At 50.5% G+C, this 18,180-nt stretch overlaps 1 protein-coding gene across 2 annotated transcripts in view; it reads right to left on the reverse strand.

Moving 5' to 3' along the window:
- Window positions 1-1,422: 1,422 nt before the first annotated feature.
- The window catches only part of FAM222A (family with sequence similarity 222 member A), a 57,233-nt gene continuing 40,475 nt past the window's right edge, over window positions 1,423-18,180 (reverse strand). Inside the window, exons 1-2 of one of the 2 annotated variants that reach the window (XM_053589838.1) lie at window positions 9,231-9,390; window positions 1,423-3,939 (exon numbers count right to left, since the gene is read on the reverse strand). In XM_053589838.1, coding sequence (XP_053445813.1) covers window positions 2,660-3,919 — 1,260 coding nt within the window. In that variant the 5' untranslated portion in view covers window positions 3,920-3,939; window positions 9,231-9,390 and the 3' untranslated portion in view covers window positions 1,423-2,659. Of the gene's footprint in view, window positions 3,940-9,230; window positions 9,391-18,180 lie in introns of those variants that run through there. The other variant, XM_053589837.1, reaches the window with a different exon arrangement.

Genomic DNA, 18,180 nt, shown 5'->3' on the forward strand with positions numbered 1-18,180 from the left:
AGATGCTGGGCCTGCTGGGCTCTTCGGGATGGGGCTTGGATAGGGAGGGGGGGCTTGATGCCAAAACATCTGGCCACCTTCTTACCTTCCTTATGGCCGTTTCTCAGTTTCTGTGTCCTCATTTGTAAAATGGGCACTATTTTATTCCTACCTGATAGGGTTGTTGTGAGACTCAAGTGAGGTCAGGAAGGCATTTTTCTAAGTGCTATTTCTGCTCATTATATACTATTTATAACTATTCCCACAGTCTCCCCTATTGGGGAGGCTTCCCAGCTCACCACCCGGAAGCACCTGGGTTCTTGCTCCCTGTGGGCTAGGGTGATACTCTAGGCTCATTGGCCTAGCTCAGAAGGGCCTGGGGACCTGTCCTAGATCCAGCAACCAGGACCGAGGACACTACTGGCTCTAGGTGCTGCTGGCCTTGGGGACCTGGTCCTAGGGAAGTAGACGACACCACTGTAGGTCAAATCCAGGTGTCCCCATTGCCCCCTCCCCTGCCCTGGACCTCACCATGCCAGCTGCTTGGGCAGGGCTCTGTGAATGGGAGGGGTGACCTGCCTCAGACTGGGACCCCCTCAGTTCCCCTGGCTCAGATGTTGAGCAGCCAGGCTAGGGGAGAAGAGGCAAGAGGAAGTGAGGACAGAGACAGGACACAAGGCAGATGTGGGGTTTGGATCCCAGCTTTCTGGCAATTTGCTGTGTAACTGCAGGCAGGTTACTTCATGTCTCTGAATCTTAAGTTTCTTGCTGTCAACCTCCCCACTTCCCCACCACCTGGGTGTTGTGAGGCACCGAGATACAGTATATATAAAAATGCCTGGCACATAGTCAGTGCCTGATAAGCACTGAGCTCCCAGAGGCAGGGTAGCCTCCTGTAAACCCCCAGGCACCAGGACAGTGTGTGTGTGTGTGTGTGTGTGTGTGTATCTGGGGTTATCTGGCCTGGCTGGGATAAGGTTGGCCAGGGAGACGGCTGCTGACCAGTCACTGTGGCCTGTCCTTAGCCTCACTGTCACCGTGGAAGCTTGGAGCATGGCAGGTACAGAGGAAGAGCCAGGAAGGAAATTGGTGGTAGGGGGGATGTCATCCCCAGACCACCACAGTACTATAGAGTGAATGGGCCAGAGAGCCCAGGTTTGGTTCTGTCTCTGCCACTCTGGGGATCTATTGCTGGACAAGACCAAATGGCCATCAGCCTGTGTGATGACATGTACACAAGGTAAACGACAGTATCCACCTCGAAAGAGCTGGAATAATAAATGAAGGGTGAGTGTGGAGTGCCTCCTGCACGGTGGGCACAAGAAGGCCCCTGGCCTGCTTCCCTTGGGGGCTCTGGTCAGCAGGAAAGGAGACAGCCCACTTTACTCCTAAGGGAGGAAGGAAGAACGAATGAAAACAAGAGCTATGAAGCAATCCAACAGCTGAGACACCATCTGTGTTTTCCTTTTTTTTCTTTCTCTTCGTTTTTAAAACAATATAGTGCAGACTGCACTTCTCACAGTAGAATATAATGGTCAATTTTAGTATAAAAAAAACATTCTCAGAGATTTGTAAATGCACTTAGTGCTTGAACAGGCCTTGGAGAGATACAGTACCGCTTCTGGAGCGCCAGAGGGGCCAGGACTTGGGGCTTCATGGAGGAGTGGCTCCAGCCTACCTTCCCCTCCTCAAAGGTGTGGGACAGGCCTTGGAGGGGGATCTGCAGGAAAGCAGTTAGACTGGGTCTTCCATTTAAAACTGGTAGGTTGCCTCCTCACTGGCTCTCAGTAGACCCCCCAAGGAAGGCAAGGTAGGGTCTCTCTGAATGGCATCTAAGATTGTAAGCCCATTGTTAGCCCCTATGGCGCCTTTGTGCGAATAGGAAAATGGTGCTCCTTCCTCAAAATGTGGAAAACTGTAATAAATATACAAGTTTAGGATGCAAGTGGCGTCTCCTTGAATGAAGTGCCCTTGTGCAGTGCACACCCTGCACAACTGTGCCCAGAAGCCCTGTAAAATCTATTGGAGGGAAGAGGCAAGATGATAGCCCAGGGTTGGAGAACAGGGATGGCTGCATGACTCAGTATTAGGAAGAAATGGTGGGGGTAGGAGGTGGGAAGAAAGTCTGAGGGAGTGGTTTTCACCTGGATTGTTTCATGGGTAGACACTCTGGGCCCAACGACTTCCTACAGGCCCCCTTTCTTTGCTCCTTTTCCAGGAGACTGGGGAGGTTGTTTGGGGGAAACACAGCTGCCTGACCCCTGGGGTCTGCTCTAACCCTCACCCTGACTCTGGAGTGTCTCACTTCCTCCTGCATCCTGCCTTGGCCTGAACCTCTCTCCCAGGAGACCTGGAATGAACTATTTGTTTTTGAGTGGTTTCTCTCTCCCTGTCTCTGCCAGCTTTGATGGAGGAAGGCGTGGACATCAGTGGCTGCCCCTGGGCGCTCCCCATTTCCTGGGGCAGCCAATGGTGGGGCAGGACCTCGGTGCTTGAGGTCACCCCGCCAACCCCCACCAATCTGGGGTGTTGAGGCAGCAGCCATCCTGGCTTCCCTGTGGGGATCAGCAGGCACAGGGCAGGGCTGGTTGGATACTCCTGAGAGCCACCCACCCCGTTCTGCAGCTTGACTCCCCCTGCAGTGCCCTGCCCATCTGTCCACATGTCCGCTGGGTAGGTCTTATCTGTAGACAGGCAGGCGGATGTGGGCGTGCTGGTGGTCAAGCAGCCGGGGCACAGCCACTGTCTCGTAGCCCTTGCCCAGCATCTGCTCCTTGATGCAGGGCGGCCGGATGTCATTGATGAGATACTCGAGGGACTGCAGGCTACTGCTCAGCACCGACGTGTTGCACACGCTCTTGCTGGGCAGGCCTGACAGGGCATCTGCAGGAGGCCCAGTCAGCTCCCGGGATGCCCCAGGCCCCAGATCAGTGACTGCCACTGCCGCTGCCGCTGGGTTGTAGCAGTCGCTGGTTGGGGTCACCAGCACGCTGTTCCAGGGCGCTGTGAAGTACTGGCCCACTGTGAAGCTGGCAGGCAGCCCCACACCACAGTTGAGGGGTGATCCACTGGCCCACTCGTATGCCCGGCCTCCGCAAGCCTCGGGGGACTTGCTGGCCACAGTGCTACTGCTGTAGGCACGCAGTGGCTGGGGCGGTGGTGGAGGTGGCTTCTGTGGCCACAGCAGGTAATCCAGGCTGCAGTCTGTGTACCCTGCAGGCTTGGTGGCCCCAGCGAGTGTCAAGGCTGGGGTGGCTCCCTGGCCAAGCTCAGTGCCTTTTCGGCAGTCGGGCAGGCCAGCAGCAGCCGAATAGGCCACGCTGGGGAAGCTGGGCATGGGGCCGTGCTTGGCTGGGCTGGGGTGGGGAATGGCCACACCTTGGCAGGCAGTGGGTGCGGTGCCCGGGGCCTGGCACTGCTGGTTGAGCTGGTAGAGGATGCTGTGGATGGAGGGCAGGTTGGAAGGCGGCAGGGGCAGGCCTCGGCCTGGCAGGGGGATGATGGAGGCAGCAGTGGCAGCTGCGGGCAGGCTGGGTGGGGGGGCAGGTGCCTCGGGTGGCTTAGGGTAGGCCAGGGGGCCTAGAGTGCTGGGCGCTGGGTAGGGTGCAATGCCCACCTGCACGGCAGCAGGCGACAGCTTGGTCCGCTTGCCCTCCACACTCTTGAGCACGCTTTTGGAGGGCCCAGTGGTTGTGGCCACACTGGAGGAGGATACAGCGGCCTTGACGATGGCTAACAGGCCCTGGTAACCAGCAGTGTGCTGCGGGTAGGGGCTATAGCGCTGGCCACTGGTGTCATAGCCGTTGACAGTGCGGCTGAGGTGCTTATGCTGGGGCACACGGATGTTGGTGGGGAAGATCTTGATGGACAGTGGGCTGTTGGCCACCTTCTCGGCGTAGGCATCCAACTCAGCCGGGCTTGGGTAGCGGGAGGAATGCATGGAGCTGGCCACTGCCTCACCTGCACAAGGACAAGAACACAGGTGAGAACTGACCAGAGGCCCCGAGGACACCCCTGCTGCTTCCCGCAGGGCCCACACTCTTCCTCCTTCCTGCATGTCTAATACATTTTTAAACCTTGGATTTATGGATAAAGCACAAAAAGGAAACTGCACACATCATAAGCTTAAGAAACTTTCACAGAAGGAATACACCTGTAAGGATAACATCCACGCCGAGAGACAGGATGTTACTGCAGGCTCCCCTGTACCCGCAGCCAGTCCCTAACCATGCCCTTGTTTACCATTATCCTGACTTTTGCCCATGTGGACTTGTTGTGCCTGATTTTTGTATGTGGTAGGATGGACTTCTACAACACATACCCACTGCATCTGGCCTCTGTCCTTAATGCTATGTGAGCTTCAGCCGGGTAGCTGTGTGTGGCAGAAGTCTGGTCTTTGTCATTACTGTGTGGTATCATTGTGTGATTGCACCTGGTTTATTCATTTTTCTACTCTTCATGGCATTTGGGTTGTTTGCAGCCAACACAAATGGCACATGCAGTTGAGTTCTGTTGAAGATACACTCTGGAGTGGAACTGCTGGGTCACAGGGGAGGCCTCTGCCTAGCTTTAGGAGAAAATGCCTAACAGTCTGCCCAAGAGGCCGTGACAGGCTATACTCTCACTTGCCGAGCACAGGTATTCTGGTGGCTCCACACCCTCAAAGATGCTCGGTGTTGTCTGTTGCTTGTTCACGGCTCTGGTGGGTGTTAGCTCCTTCTATCCCTTTCCTTATCCTTTGGTGCCTCCTTTCCTCACCTGTAAAATGGGGTGATGCCTGCCTGCTAATCTCCCCACCCCAGTCTGGCCAAGCCCAGCCCTGTGCCCAGCTTCCCCAGCATGGCCTACTCGACTGCTGCTGGTGAAGCATACTCCATGTGAACAGAGTGCGGCATGGGGCCTGGGGCCAGGGGAGGCCATGCTGCCGGGAGCTGCTGCTATTGGTTATCACCTCAGTCGGGAAGTACGTGAGGATAGGTTTACACTCCCTGCCCCTGCTTGCTCCAACGGCTCCTCCATGAGTCTATTGGGTACCTATAAGGCCACTGTCTTTTTAGTGAGCTGTCAGCATGGGGCTAAAGGGTGTGCACTGGATGACAGGCTGGCTCTCCCTACTGTTAGTGGGTAGAACTGGCCCTGCCAGGGGACGTGGGCCACTGGTGGGCAGACCCGCTGCTGTCATGCAAAGTCCCTCCCTGGTCCTAAAACATTCCCAGGTGTACCACGTGGGCTTCCCTGAGGCCATGGAGAGAGGAAGGTGGTGGGCGGCTCCATGAGCAGATGGAATGGCCCTGGGTAGGCTGTTCACCCAGCTGAGCCTATTTTCCCACCTGTGGAATGGGGGTGGTGATCGTGCCAGGTCTGTAGGGTGGTGTCAAGGAATGACAGTGCCAAGGGGCCCAGCAGTAGGTGCTGGGTGATTGTGACTCACAGGGGGACTTGGGAGGAGCTTCATCACTTCACCACTCTGAGCCTCCGTTTCCTCTTCTGTAAAATGGGGCTGCTGCTACCATCCCCTCCTACAGTCCTAGGAGGGTCTCATTAGTCATGTGTGGTGGATGGAGGTATCAGAAGCTGGTGCTCTGTGCATGGGGGTGGTGACACCCTCCCCATCTACCCAGGGCAAGGGCCCTCCTTGGAGGGAAGCCTGACCAGCACAGGTGGGTCTGGCATCGTGTCTGGGGGTGGAGTGCAGACCCTGATCCCTTCCCTAGGCCTCCCTGCTAATCACAAGGTCACACCACATGTCCCAGAGCCTCATCCTCAATCCCTTGAATGCTAAATTGACTAAAATACGTGTTGTGGGTGGGGTGGGGCACAGGCAGTGTGAGGACATAGGGAGACCCAGCCAGGGCTTCACAGACAGCTTTCTGGAAGGAAGAACATCCCAGTTAAGTCCTAAGGCATCAGTGAGAGGTAATGAGGAGGGAAACAGATTTTAGGGAGAGGGAACAGCCCAGGTAAAGGTGTGGAGGTGAGAAGTATGTCTGTGTGGGAACTGTAAATGTTTCAAGATTGAGTGAGCAGGAGCCCAGGACAGGCTTACCAAGGACAGGAGATTGAAACAGGTGGCCTGGGAGGTCCTTGGGCCAGAGCAAGGAAATCCTCTTCACTGCAGGACAGAGGTTCTCCCACAGTCACATTGGCTACATTTGGACCCGTGTTTGGCTGCCACCACTAGTGGTACTGGTGCTCCTGGCACCTACAGGGTAGGAGCCTAAGATGTGCCTGAACCTTCCACAATGCACAGGACAGTCCCCACCACAAAGGACTGTCTAGCCCAGATGTCAACAGGACTTGGGTAGAGGAGCCTTGCCTGCCCTTGGGCACTGGGCAGCCTTTGAAGGTTTTAAGCAGGGTGGGGTAGGCCAGGCCTGTGATTTAGAAAGCCCATTCCCCTCTGAAGGTTCACTCTGAGGTGGGCAGGAAGAAGTAGGTGGCACCAAGCACCCCAAGGAGGCTGGGACACTCAGGCCTGACCTAGGCTGGGCAGATGGAGCTGGCCACAACCCATCTTGAGTCTGCCTGGGGCAGCCCCCTTTTAAGTAGCCTAAAATAAACTCGGTGTAGAGAATGGAAATGTCACTTTGGCCAACGGGGGAATCTTTCTCTGAGATTGGATTTAAACTACATTATACAAGCAATTTCATGGGCACTTAGCGCCACTCGGAGAGTCCCGCAAAAAAGGGACCAGCTCTTCATTTACCAGCCATAAATCAGCAGTTGCTATAATGAGCACAAAAATGTCACTTTTATGCAATTTTACAGATGAACAAAACTGGTGAAATTAACTGTGGTAACCTACTAGAGTCAGCAAAAGCAGCTGCCGGGGAAAAAAATTATATCTGTATGTATTTTTGTTCCTCTTAAACTCTCTTTCCAAGAAAGTTTCTGCCATTGTGGTGTGAAAACTCATTTGTCCTCACCATTATACTTTCATTTGGAGTTTATCTTGAGTATCCAATGAGCCACCAACTGTGAAAATGATTAAATCTACAAAATCTATCTAATAGATGGAATAAATTAGGTGTTTAAAACCTTAAGAAGAAAAGAAAAAGGCATGCCTGTTCATAGTCCCAATTCACTGAAAGAAGGGGTGCTCGCTCCCATCTGGTCAACAGGGCTTATGGTGGGTGACGTGGTCCCTTCAGCTTCTGTTGGATCTGGCAGTATTGCTGTAACACAGAGGCTCATTTGGTGAGCTCAGTATAGCTTATATATAGCTTAGTATATGGTAGGCTCCATGCCCATGGCTTTTCTTGGTGATTCTTGTTTGGAGGACCCAGCAACCATGAGAGGTGGGATCCCTATTTTACAGATGAGGAAATAGACAAGTTTGACAGCCAGCCTCCAGTCATCCCCCAATGATTCTTACATCTCTTGGTGTTCACACCCTTGTACGGTCCCTGGGACCCATATCAAACAGGACTGACCTGTGTCACCAGCAAGATATAGTGGAAGTGAAAGAGTATGGCTTCCGGGGCTCAGGCATAAAAGACACTGCAGCTTCCTCCTCATGTTCTCTCCTGGACCACTTGCCCTGTGGGAGCCAATGCCATGTGGAGACACTAGAGCAGCCCGTGCAGGAGAACGCCCACGTGGAGATGAACTGCAGCTTCCAGCCCACAGTGGTGTAAGCCTTCTTGGAAGCTGATCTTCCAGCCTCAGCCAGGCCTTCAGATAAGACTGCAGCCCTAGCTGATATCCTTACTGCAACCTCCTGAGGGACCTGAGCAGAACCATCCAGCTAAGCTGCTCCTAAATGCTTATGGCACAGAAATCATAAGAGACACTCTAAATCAGTTGTTCTCAACCTTCCTAATGCCGCAACCCTTTAATACAGGTCTTCATGTTGTGGTGACCCCCAACCATAAAATTATTCTTGTTGCTACTTCATGAAGATGAGCAACTTCATGAAGTAGTGACAAAAAGAATTCTATGGCTGGGGGTCACCACAACATGAAGACCTGTATTAGGATTGTGCCTGTGGCTCAAAGGGGTAGGGCGCCAGTCCCATATGCTGGAGTTGGCGGGTTCAAACCCAGCCCCGGCCAAAAACTGCAAAAAAAAAAAAAAAAAAAGAACTGTAATAAAGTGTCACAGCATTAGGAAGGTTGAGAACCACTGCTCTAAATGATTACTGCAGTCTCAAGCCACTGGGTTTTGGAGTTTTGCTTGTTACAGAGCAGTAGCTAACTCAGGCTCTTGTTTCACAGATGAAATGGAAGCTCAGTTTCCTAAGAGCACACAACCAGCAGAAGGTGGAGCTGGGATTTGGACCCAGTCTGCCTTCTAGGTCTTTTTCACCCCACCCCAAGGTTCTCCCTCTTCTGTAGAATGAGGATGGTGCTGAGAAGAAACCATAGTCAGCCTCGAGCTGACTCATCAAAGGCACCCAGCTGGGCACTTCTCTCTCCTGCCCTTGGCTTCTCCCTTGCTCCTGGCAACTGCCAGATGGCAGCCGTGAGCCCAGCCTCTCCTAGAGACCTGTGTGGGTTCAGTGTTCTTCAGTGCCTTCAGGTGGATCATGGACCTCCAGGTTTCCAGAGGCCCTGATCTCAAGCCTTTGGTCATGGTGCCCTGGTGGCCCGTGGAAGCCTTTGGGTTTGCAGTACCCGCCTTACACCTTGTTCTGTGAAGGACTTTTCTCCTGAGCCCAGCTCTGGGTGCCTTAAATCTGACCTATTTTGCCAGAGTACAGTGGAGGTGGCTTGGGGTGCCACCTAGGCTCCTGACCCCAGCCTGGTAAAGGCTCCAGGATCTCCCTTGAAGTGGGCCCACCACAAGTATTGAGTATGATCGCACAGTCAGTCCTATTTTGGTAAATACAGTGACAGAGGAATAGGCCCCATGGGGGGATACTGGGTGAGCCAGCGGTCTGGGGCAGGGTGCTTAGCAGTGGTGAGGATGGGGTTAACGTGGAGCAAGGGAGGGGGCCTGTGGTTAGTGACTTGATTCTGTTGAATAAGATGTGGTGGAAGTGGTACTGTGACTCTCGCAGCTAGGTTGTCAAAGGCAAAGTGGCTTCCACCTGCAGTGTGCTCAGGTGAAAGTACAATGTGGACTCTGAGACCTAGTTCAAATCCCAGCTCTGGAACCGAGGAAGCTGGGGCCAGCATCAAGTGCCGGATGTGTGCGTGAGCACCCCCACACCCATGGAGCAGAGATGCACCATCCCCACTGTGCTCTGTCCCTCAGCATGATAAATGGCTCTTTGACACTGCAAAGTTTTGGGGTAGTTTGTTACAAACCTATAGGCAGTGAGCACCACAGCAGAGCATGGGGGGCTGTGAGGACGGGGTTCAGGGGTCAGTGGTGAAGTCTTCTCTGATAGACGGTTTCTGAGTACAGCTGGGAAGGAGGTGAGGGAACGAGGTTTGTGGATGCCTGATGAAAGAGGGCCTTGGTAGCAGGGACAGCAAAGACGCAGGGTCTGGCATACCTGGGGGTGGCAGGAGACAGGTGGGAGAGATGGGCACACCGTGCGGACCCATGCGTCTCGGGCCACTATTGGGACCTGGGTGTCTGCTCCACATTGGAGGGTTCAGAGCCAAGGGGAGACCCTTGGGCTGCTGGGTGGGAGGAAGCCCTGAGAGTACCCCAGAGGGCCTCAGTAGCAGCAGGACTTGCCAGATATTAAAGGTGAGGCTCGGGGAAACTCTGATGACATGTAGGACAAATATGGGACAGGCATATGGGAAGAGGGGCTCTGAAGCAGGCTGTCCAAGATTAGCCCTCTCAGGCCCTCTGCCTCCCTCTCCAAGGGAGTAGGGCCAAGACTTCGAGAAACAAGCCCTAAATGCTAACACTGGGCTGCCATAGGAAGATGGTGGTAGATTATGGAATGGTGAGGCTATTTTATTTCTTCTCTGTGCTTTTTTGTAATCGCTGGCCCTGACTGTGTATTGATTTAGGATGAGGAAGGGGTACACAGCTCCCTCCCCTCCCTGGTCCTGCCTCCAGCCTGGGACAGTGCCCTTAACATCTGCATCAAAGCATCCTCTTACTCCCTTGGCCTTGATCAGACTGCTGGCTCCTCAATCAACCTTGTGTGGCAGTGTCTGCTCCCAGGCAGAGCAGAAAGGCCAAGGTGGGCAGCCTTAGGGCCCCTGGGGAAGGGGTGGTGGAGGTGGAATGTGGGCTCTGAGACCTAGTTCAAATCCCAGTTCTGGCACACATTGGCTATGTGGTCTCAGGTTTGCAGCTGTCCCTCACTGAGCTTCAGTTTTCTCTTGTGTAAAATGGGTTAATGCTGCTGCTGACCTCGGAAGGTTTCTGTGAGGAGTGTGAAGGGCTGGCCTGAGTTGGTGCCTCCTCACTGTGGCTGCCATGTTGTTATGGGCGATTACGTTGATGCCCCTCTACTACCTCCAAGTTCCCAGCTGCCCCTCTCTGTAAAATTCTCCGCTGAGCTCCTACCTATGTGAAGTCTGAGCTGTTCAAGGGGGCATTTGAATCCCTGGCCACCTGCAGCCATCTGACCTCTCTCCGCAACCCTCCCTTTCCCCATGCCCCCTAGATGTACTCACAGGGTCCCTGGGGCCTCCTCTCACATGTCACTCTATTGAGTGTTCCCTCTGGGCCAGGCACTGGGCCAAATCTTCAGGGTCTGCAAATGCAAATCCCTACAGAGGACAGGTGGGCAGGGAGGGCAGTACTACTGAGAATATTCTTTTTTTTTTTTTTTTTTTTGAGACAGTTTTACTTTGTTGCTCCTGGTAGAGTGCCATGGCGTCATAGCTCACAGCAACCTCAAACTCTTGGGCTTAAGCCATTCTCTTGCCTCAGCCTCTCAAGTAGCTGGGACTACAGATGCCCACAATGCCTGGCTATTTTTAGAGACGAGGTCTCACTCTGGCTCAGGCTGGTTTTGAACTCCTGAGCCCAGACGATCCACCTGCCCTTGCCTGCTAGGATTATAGGTGTGAGCCTGGCCCAGAATGTTCATACTTAAAATAATGCTGGAACACTGAGCAGGCAAATCACACTGGATGGGCAGGATGTGGCCCAAACAGTCCACCAGTTTGAGACATTTGGTGGCAGAGAAGGGATCTGTGAGCCAGGATTGAAGTCCCGGTAATCCGCCTTCCCTGAGGTCCTGCCCTTAGTCACCATGCATTGTAGTAGACGCTGTTATTCATGCCTGCTCTGGCATGCAGACACGCCTTCTTCCCTTGATAAGCAAAATCTCACTGGTCCTTTAGAGGCCTAAGCACTGCATCCTGCTCACCTGGTCTACATCCATCTGTCTCCCTGATCCACGCCCCCATGGGAAGTGCCTCATCTTCCAGTCCTAGAACCCGATCCAAAGTGGCGAATCTGGGGATAGGGTGGGATCACCCATGAAGCAGGGGCAGCATGTTTGGCTTACCACAGGCCTGTGGACAGTAGGGGCGTGCACCAGGTGAAGGCAATGAGATGTGTTGTCACACACCCCTACCTACCTCTGTTCCTCCACATCTCAGCTGAGGGCCCTTCAGGACCCTTGTGCTGTAGCTGTCTGTGAACTTGTCTCCTGGGCTAGATGTGGAGACCTCTGAGAGCCAACACTGTTCTTTCTTACCACCCTGATATAAGTGTGCTCAGGGAAGTGAGTGGCAGTTCAAGGTCAGGGAAACCTGTTCAGAGGCCTTTGAGAGGCTGCAGGGCCGCTGGACAGTCCTGAGAATCTGGACTTAGGTGTGCAGAAACCACAGTGCCCTCCTCACTCTGTAGACTGGGCCGCCCTTTCCCCTGCTCTGCCCCTGCTGCCGTGGCCTCCATTAAAGGCTTGTCGGGAAATTTAAAAGCCTGGCTAGAAGTGCTGGGTGAGCTGTCGCTGCCATTAAGTTAATGTTATGGGCTTTTTACAGGTGTGTTAAATAGACGTGGTTATTAACGAGTATATTAAGCCAATTAAAACCAACCCTTTGAGTGGATTTAATGTTGCTACAGGGAGATTCCAGAGCGGGCCTCCGCTGCTCCACTGCCTTCCAGAAGCTGTGAGGAGGGGGTGATATGGGTGGGGCACCACAGGGACCAGTGAGAAGCTCAGCCTCAGGATGGAGTCAGGTCACAGGGGCTTGGAGCCCAGCTTTGCCACTTGCTGCAGGTGACCTTGGGTGGGCCATTGAACCTCAGTGCCCCATCTGTGTGGGAAGGAAGGGGTGGGCATGTCCTGGGGCTATTCAAGTCACTGCCGTACTCTCTGCACTATAAAACATGTGATGTACGTCATCAAAGGGGAGGCAGAGATGGAGCGGCAGCCCAGAAGTCCTGGTCCCATGCTGTCCTGGATTCTTGATTGAACCCCAGGCACCTACTGTAGTTATGAGCCAGCCCCTCTGGGAACTGCCCAGCAGGAACAGGCTGCATCCCGGAAGAGGCTCACTTTCTCTAGCCCTTACCACCCTGTAAGGAGCATTCTGGGGTTGTTGCCAGTAGTCAGATGAGCAGACTGAGGCTTAGAGAGAGAGTGGGCTACCTGTCCAAGGTCCCAGGCCCAGGAGTGATGAACAGCAGGCTTAGAACTGGGTTCTGCCAACACCAGAGGTACATTCTGCATTGCCCTTTGGTCCCACAACCCTGTTGACTCCCTGGACAGGCCCCTAAGTGGCAGCCCCCTTGGGGGACCTCAGTTTTTTGGACAGTTGAACGGAGCTATTATAACTGTTCTTCCCACAGAAGGGGGGGAGAAGGGGGGTGTTCAATCAACGTCATCTTTTTCATGCTGTGACAGACTCTGTCTACACAGGTTATTATCTGTGTTGAAATGGGGGGAGCAAGAGGTGCCCAAGGCCTCCCCAGGACAGAAGGGGTCCCCAGGGACAGGGTCTGGCCCCAGCCTGCAGGGAGGAGTTGTTCCCCATTTGCATTCCCCTTCTCTGTGACATTCTGCCCTTGGAGGTGGCAGCCTCCTGAATGCTCAATTAACATGACACTAATTAGCTGGTGGCACGGGCAGAATCCCTAATGAGGTCGACCAGGAGTGGGGGCAGGGAAGGTGGTTGGGCTGGGACAGATGTGGCTGTCCTCTGGCCTCCACTGGCAGAGATGTGGGGGGGGCAGGTGGAGGTGGCTGCTTAGTACCTTCCTGGCTATTTCTGAGCCCCAGTCTGGCCCACTGGCCAGGGGTGGCTTGGGGGTCAGACCTGGGGTGTATCCATGTACCCTAGATGTCAGCTGGGGGACTTTAGGGAAGTGCCTACAGTTCTTTGGCCTCTGTTTCTGGGGGGCAAGCAGGAGAGGGTAAGGATGATTAAATAAGAGAATGCATGTCAGATGGCTTGGGACACAGAAGGTGCTCAGGAAAAGCCAGCTGCCATCCTAGCCTTCTTGGATGGAACAGGCAGGGAGGGTAGGGGTTATTGTTGGGCATTGCACAAAGGGTCCTGCCTCTCTTGCTTTTTAACCCTGTGCGGGCATACATATGCTCAGACATCCAGGGACATCTCACACAAAGACAGGCTGGTGCTTCCAAGCACAGCTGAGCCCTGGCCCTAGAGTGGCTGAAGTGTACCTGTAGGTAACTTCCCATAGTGTACTTGTGGAGGGTAGTAATCCCTTCCCAACCTGGTTTCCCTTTCCCTCACTGGTGCCTCAGTTTCCCTTGCCTGCTCCCTATCTTTAGGAGACCACACCTCACTCTTTCCTTGCACCCTGGCTTGTTGTGGGTGCCTTGGTATTGCTTCCCGGCCTCATCCCTGCCTCCTTCTGGTCACATACCTACTCCTGTCTGTCTCCATCCACACCTGTGTGGGTCTGACACCTCTGCTGTCCCAGCCTGTCCCTCTCCATTTGTCCCTGAGTCTTGCCCCTCCTGCCCATCCCTCCTGTTTCTGTCTTTCTACATCCATATCCGAGGCTCTTTATTCTGGGTGTGGGTCCCTCATAAGAGCTGCAGAAACCCCCTCTCAATTTGTGGCTTGTCTTGACTTTTTTTTTTAATTAATGGTAAACCAATTTTAGTGTGATCCAACTTGTCTTTTCTCTCATTTTGTAGATGGTGTGAGGAAGGGCTCCAGTGTCTCAGTGCTACACGTGGATCCGCAGGGATCTGCAAGCCCCACTTTCTCCTACATTGAGCCCTAGGTGTGTGTGGATCCATTTTTAGGTTCTGCTTTGTCTCTTAGCTCCCTCTGTCAGCCCTCTTCTCACCTTTATGTTTCTTTGTCAAAGTGCCTTGGCCATTCTTGTCCTCTTTGTACTTATCAATTCAAAGTCAGCTTTTCAAGTTATACACACACAGTTGTGATGTAGAGACCAGAATGAATTATTTTCATTTGAACCTCTGTCTATACATCTGACATATTTCTAAGTTTATTCAGGTCTTTAAAAAATATCATTGAATAATCTTATATTTTTCACCATAAAAGCCATTTAGCTTTTTTGTCAATTTATTTTAGTCTCCTTAGTAAATTGTAATAGCATTATAACTTAGGTGAAATAGAAACAGAAAATCTGAATAGACCTATAACAAAGAGATTGAATCAGCAATCAAAACACTACTGTAGAGCCTAGACCTAAATGGCCTCACCAATGAATTCTACCAAGCATCTTTTTTAGCAACAGAGTCTCACTCTGTTGCCCAGGTTAGTGTGCATGGCATTGTCATAACTGCAACCTCAAAATCGTGGGCTCAAGCAATCTTCCTGCCTCAGCCTCCTAAGTAGCTGGGACTATAGGCACATACCCTGGCTCCTGGCTAATTTTTCTATTGTTAGTAGAGGCAGGGCCTCATTCTTGCTCAGGCTGGTCTCAAACTCCTGGCCTCAAGCAAACCTCCTGCCTCAGCCTCCCAGAGTCCTAGAATTACAGGTATTAGACATGGTCCCAGCCTCTACCAAGCATTTAAGTAAGAATTAATGCCAATTCTTCACAACTATACAAAAAAATAGGAGGAAATACTTGCAAGATAATTCTGTAAGGTCAGTATTACCCTGATACCAAAAACAGACAAAGATATCTATCACACACAGGCAAAACTACAGACCGTATGAATATAGATAAAAAAAAAAAAAAAAAATCAACAAAATACTAGTGAACCAAACCCAGCAACACAGAAAAACGATTACATACCATGACCAAGTGGGACTTATTCCAGGAATTGCAAAGCTGGTTCCCCAAATCAATTAATGTAATTAGTGATAGAATAAAGGACAACTATCACATCATCCCAACAGGCACTGAAAAAATACTGGCCAAATCAATATCCCTCATGATAAAAATTCTCAAAAAACAATGAAAAATCCACAGCTAACATCACATTTAGTGCTAAATGACAGGATGTTTTCCCTCTAAATTCAGGACTAAGACAAAGATGTCTGCTCTTGACACTTCTACCTACAGTGATTAGACAAGAAAAAGAAATAAAAAGAGTTTATTTTAGAAAGGAAGAAGTAAAACCATCTCCATTCACAGATGCCATGACCTTTTCTGTTTCTATTTTACCTAACTTATAATTTTTACATAGAAAATCCTAAGAAATTCACTAAAAAACTGTTAGAATGAGTAAATTCGGCAAGGTTGTCAGATACAAGATTAATATACAAAAATTAGGGCACTGCCTGTGGCTCAAGGAGTAGGGCGCCAGCCCCATACACCAGGGGTAGCAGGTTCAAGCCCGGCCCCAGCCAAAATTGCATATGTGTGTGTGTGTGTGTATTTATATATATAAATTGCATGTGTGTGTGTGTGTTAATTTATATATATATAAATTAACTATATTTCTATAGACTCACAAAGAATAATCCAAAATTAAATTAGGAAATTCCATCTACACAGCATCAAAAGAATAAAATACTTAGCAATAAATTTAACAAAGTAGAGCAAAACTTATGATCTGAAAATTGTAAAACATTGTTGAAAATTTATTTAAATAAATAGGATTAGAAGACTAAATATTACAATGGCAATACTCCCTAACTTGGTCTGCAGACACACTGCAAATCTTTATCAAAATTTCAGCTGGCTTGAGAGCCTGAGCCTACAAAAAATAAAATAAATAAGCCAGGTCTGGTGGCACATATCCATAGCCCCAGATACTGTAGAGGTTGAGGTGGGATAATCACTTGAGCCCAAGAGTTTGAGGCTTCAGTGAGCTATGATGATACTATCATACTCTAGCCTGGGTAACAGAGCAAGACCCTGTCTGCACCCCCCTCAAAAAAAAAAAAAAATCTCAGCTAGATGTTTTGCAGAAATTGGTAAGCTGATCCTGAAATTCCCAGAACCCAGAATAGCCAAAATAATCTTGAAAAAGAAGGATAAAGTTGGTGACTCATACTTTGATTTCAAAACATATTATAAGGCTACAATAATCATGACAGTGTGGCATAAGGCTAGACACACAGATGAGGATTAATAACACACCCAGAAATAAATCCTAAATTGATCTTCACTAAGGATTCCAAAATAACTCAATAGGGGAAAGATTAGCCTCAACAAATGGTGTTGGGGCAAATAGACCTCCACATGCAAAAGAATGAAGTTGAATCCTTTCTTCATACCACATATGAAAGTTAACTCAAAATGTCTAGACCTAAGTGGATGAACTAATACTATAAAGCTCTTAGAGCAAAAAACCCAACAGGAGTACATCTTCATAACCTAGGGCCATGCAAACCCTTCTTTTTAAAGCTCACCTATGTTGTAATATGTATTAGCATTTCATTTTTATTGCCAGATAAATAAAGCATGATATATCCTTATAATGGAATAATATCTGGCAATAAAAAATGAAATGCTAATACATATTACAACATAGGTGAGCTTTAAAAATGTTAAGTGAAAGAAGCCAGTTATAAGTGGCCATACATTCATGAGTACATTTGCATGAGATGTCCAAAATAGGCAACCCCAGAGGGTCTCTTGGGGCGGAGGGGACTGGGCAGAAATGAGAAGTGATTACCAATGGGTTTGTGGTTTCTTTTTTGGGGTTATGGAAATGTTTTTGAATTTCAGAGTGGTGATGGTTGCATGACTCCAAATATACTAAAAACTACTACATGGGTGAATGGTATGGTATATGAATTGTATCTCAATAAAACTGTTATAAAACATTGTGACAGTATCTGTGTAAAAATGTATTTTCAAACTCTGTGTTGTTAGTGGAGAGCAGCAGCCAGCAAACCACTGGCCTGCTGCTTGCTTTTGTAAATGGCTGTATTTGTGCAAAAGTGGGAGTGCTGGTAAGTTACAATGGAGACCATCACACAAGGCTGAAAGTATCTGCTGTTTACAGAAAAAGGGTGTCAACCTCTGTTGTAGAAGAACACAATTCAATTTTTGTACACTGATCTCATGTATATCCACTATCTTGCTAAAGTCTTATTCTTGCTCTAACTCAGGCTGGTCTCAAACTCCCGAGCTCAAGTGATCTTCCTGCCTCTGCCTCCGACAGTGCGAGGATTACAGGCATGAGCCACCATGCCCCATCAACTCTCAGGCTGTTGATAGCAGATCCAGGTTGGATGCTCTGTGATAGGTGAAGGAAGCAGCCAGCCTTCCTAGTTGGCTCAGAGCTTATTTTCATTTACCAAATCATACATGGGGGTTAAATCCATCTTACTCTCTTCTGGCCCTTCATCTCTGGGCCTCTGTCTTATCCTGGGCTCAGTTCCCACAGCAGGGGTAGCACCAGACCTTCCTTCCATCCCTCAGGCTGCACTCAGTAACAGCTTCATAATTGAATCTGCTGTGTGGCCCACAATTTGTTTTTAATTTCATTGGAATTTTAAATTGCTTTGTCTCTTCCGTATTTTATCCATGTTGGAGGAAGCAGTGGTACCTGCAGGAATGCTGGCAGGGCCATGGTTCAGTCAGGCAGTACCTCCAGCCTGTCAGGGTTGTGGGAGGCTGTAGGGAGGGACAGGATGGGAATTGGGGAAAAGCCACTATCTGATCTTGAGGGGTTACAAGCCCTCCAAAGCTGCTCACCAGTGAAGATGAGCCATCCGGATCAAGGAACTTCTTGTTTCCTTGTTGGTAAGGATGTTGGTGGGAAGGGGCTCCCACCCCCTGGGAATGGTCAGGCTATATGTTTAAATTGGCTGCCAAGCCCTGGGGGCTCTCTCCTTCTCTTATTCCTGTGTCATAGCAATGAAAACTGAGTTGCAGTCACTTACCTGCCTGAGACCATGCACACGCCCCATTTATGTCACAGCTAGAATTTGATCTGGACCCATCTCAACTCCTTACGAGGTCACAGGGAGAAGGGCCAGT

This window comes from Nycticebus coucang, chromosome 4 (assembly GCF_027406575.1).
Source record: "Nycticebus coucang isolate mNycCou1 chromosome 4, mNycCou1.pri, whole genome shotgun sequence".
NCBI lineage: Eukaryota > Metazoa > Chordata > Mammalia > Primates > Lorisidae > Nycticebus > Nycticebus coucang.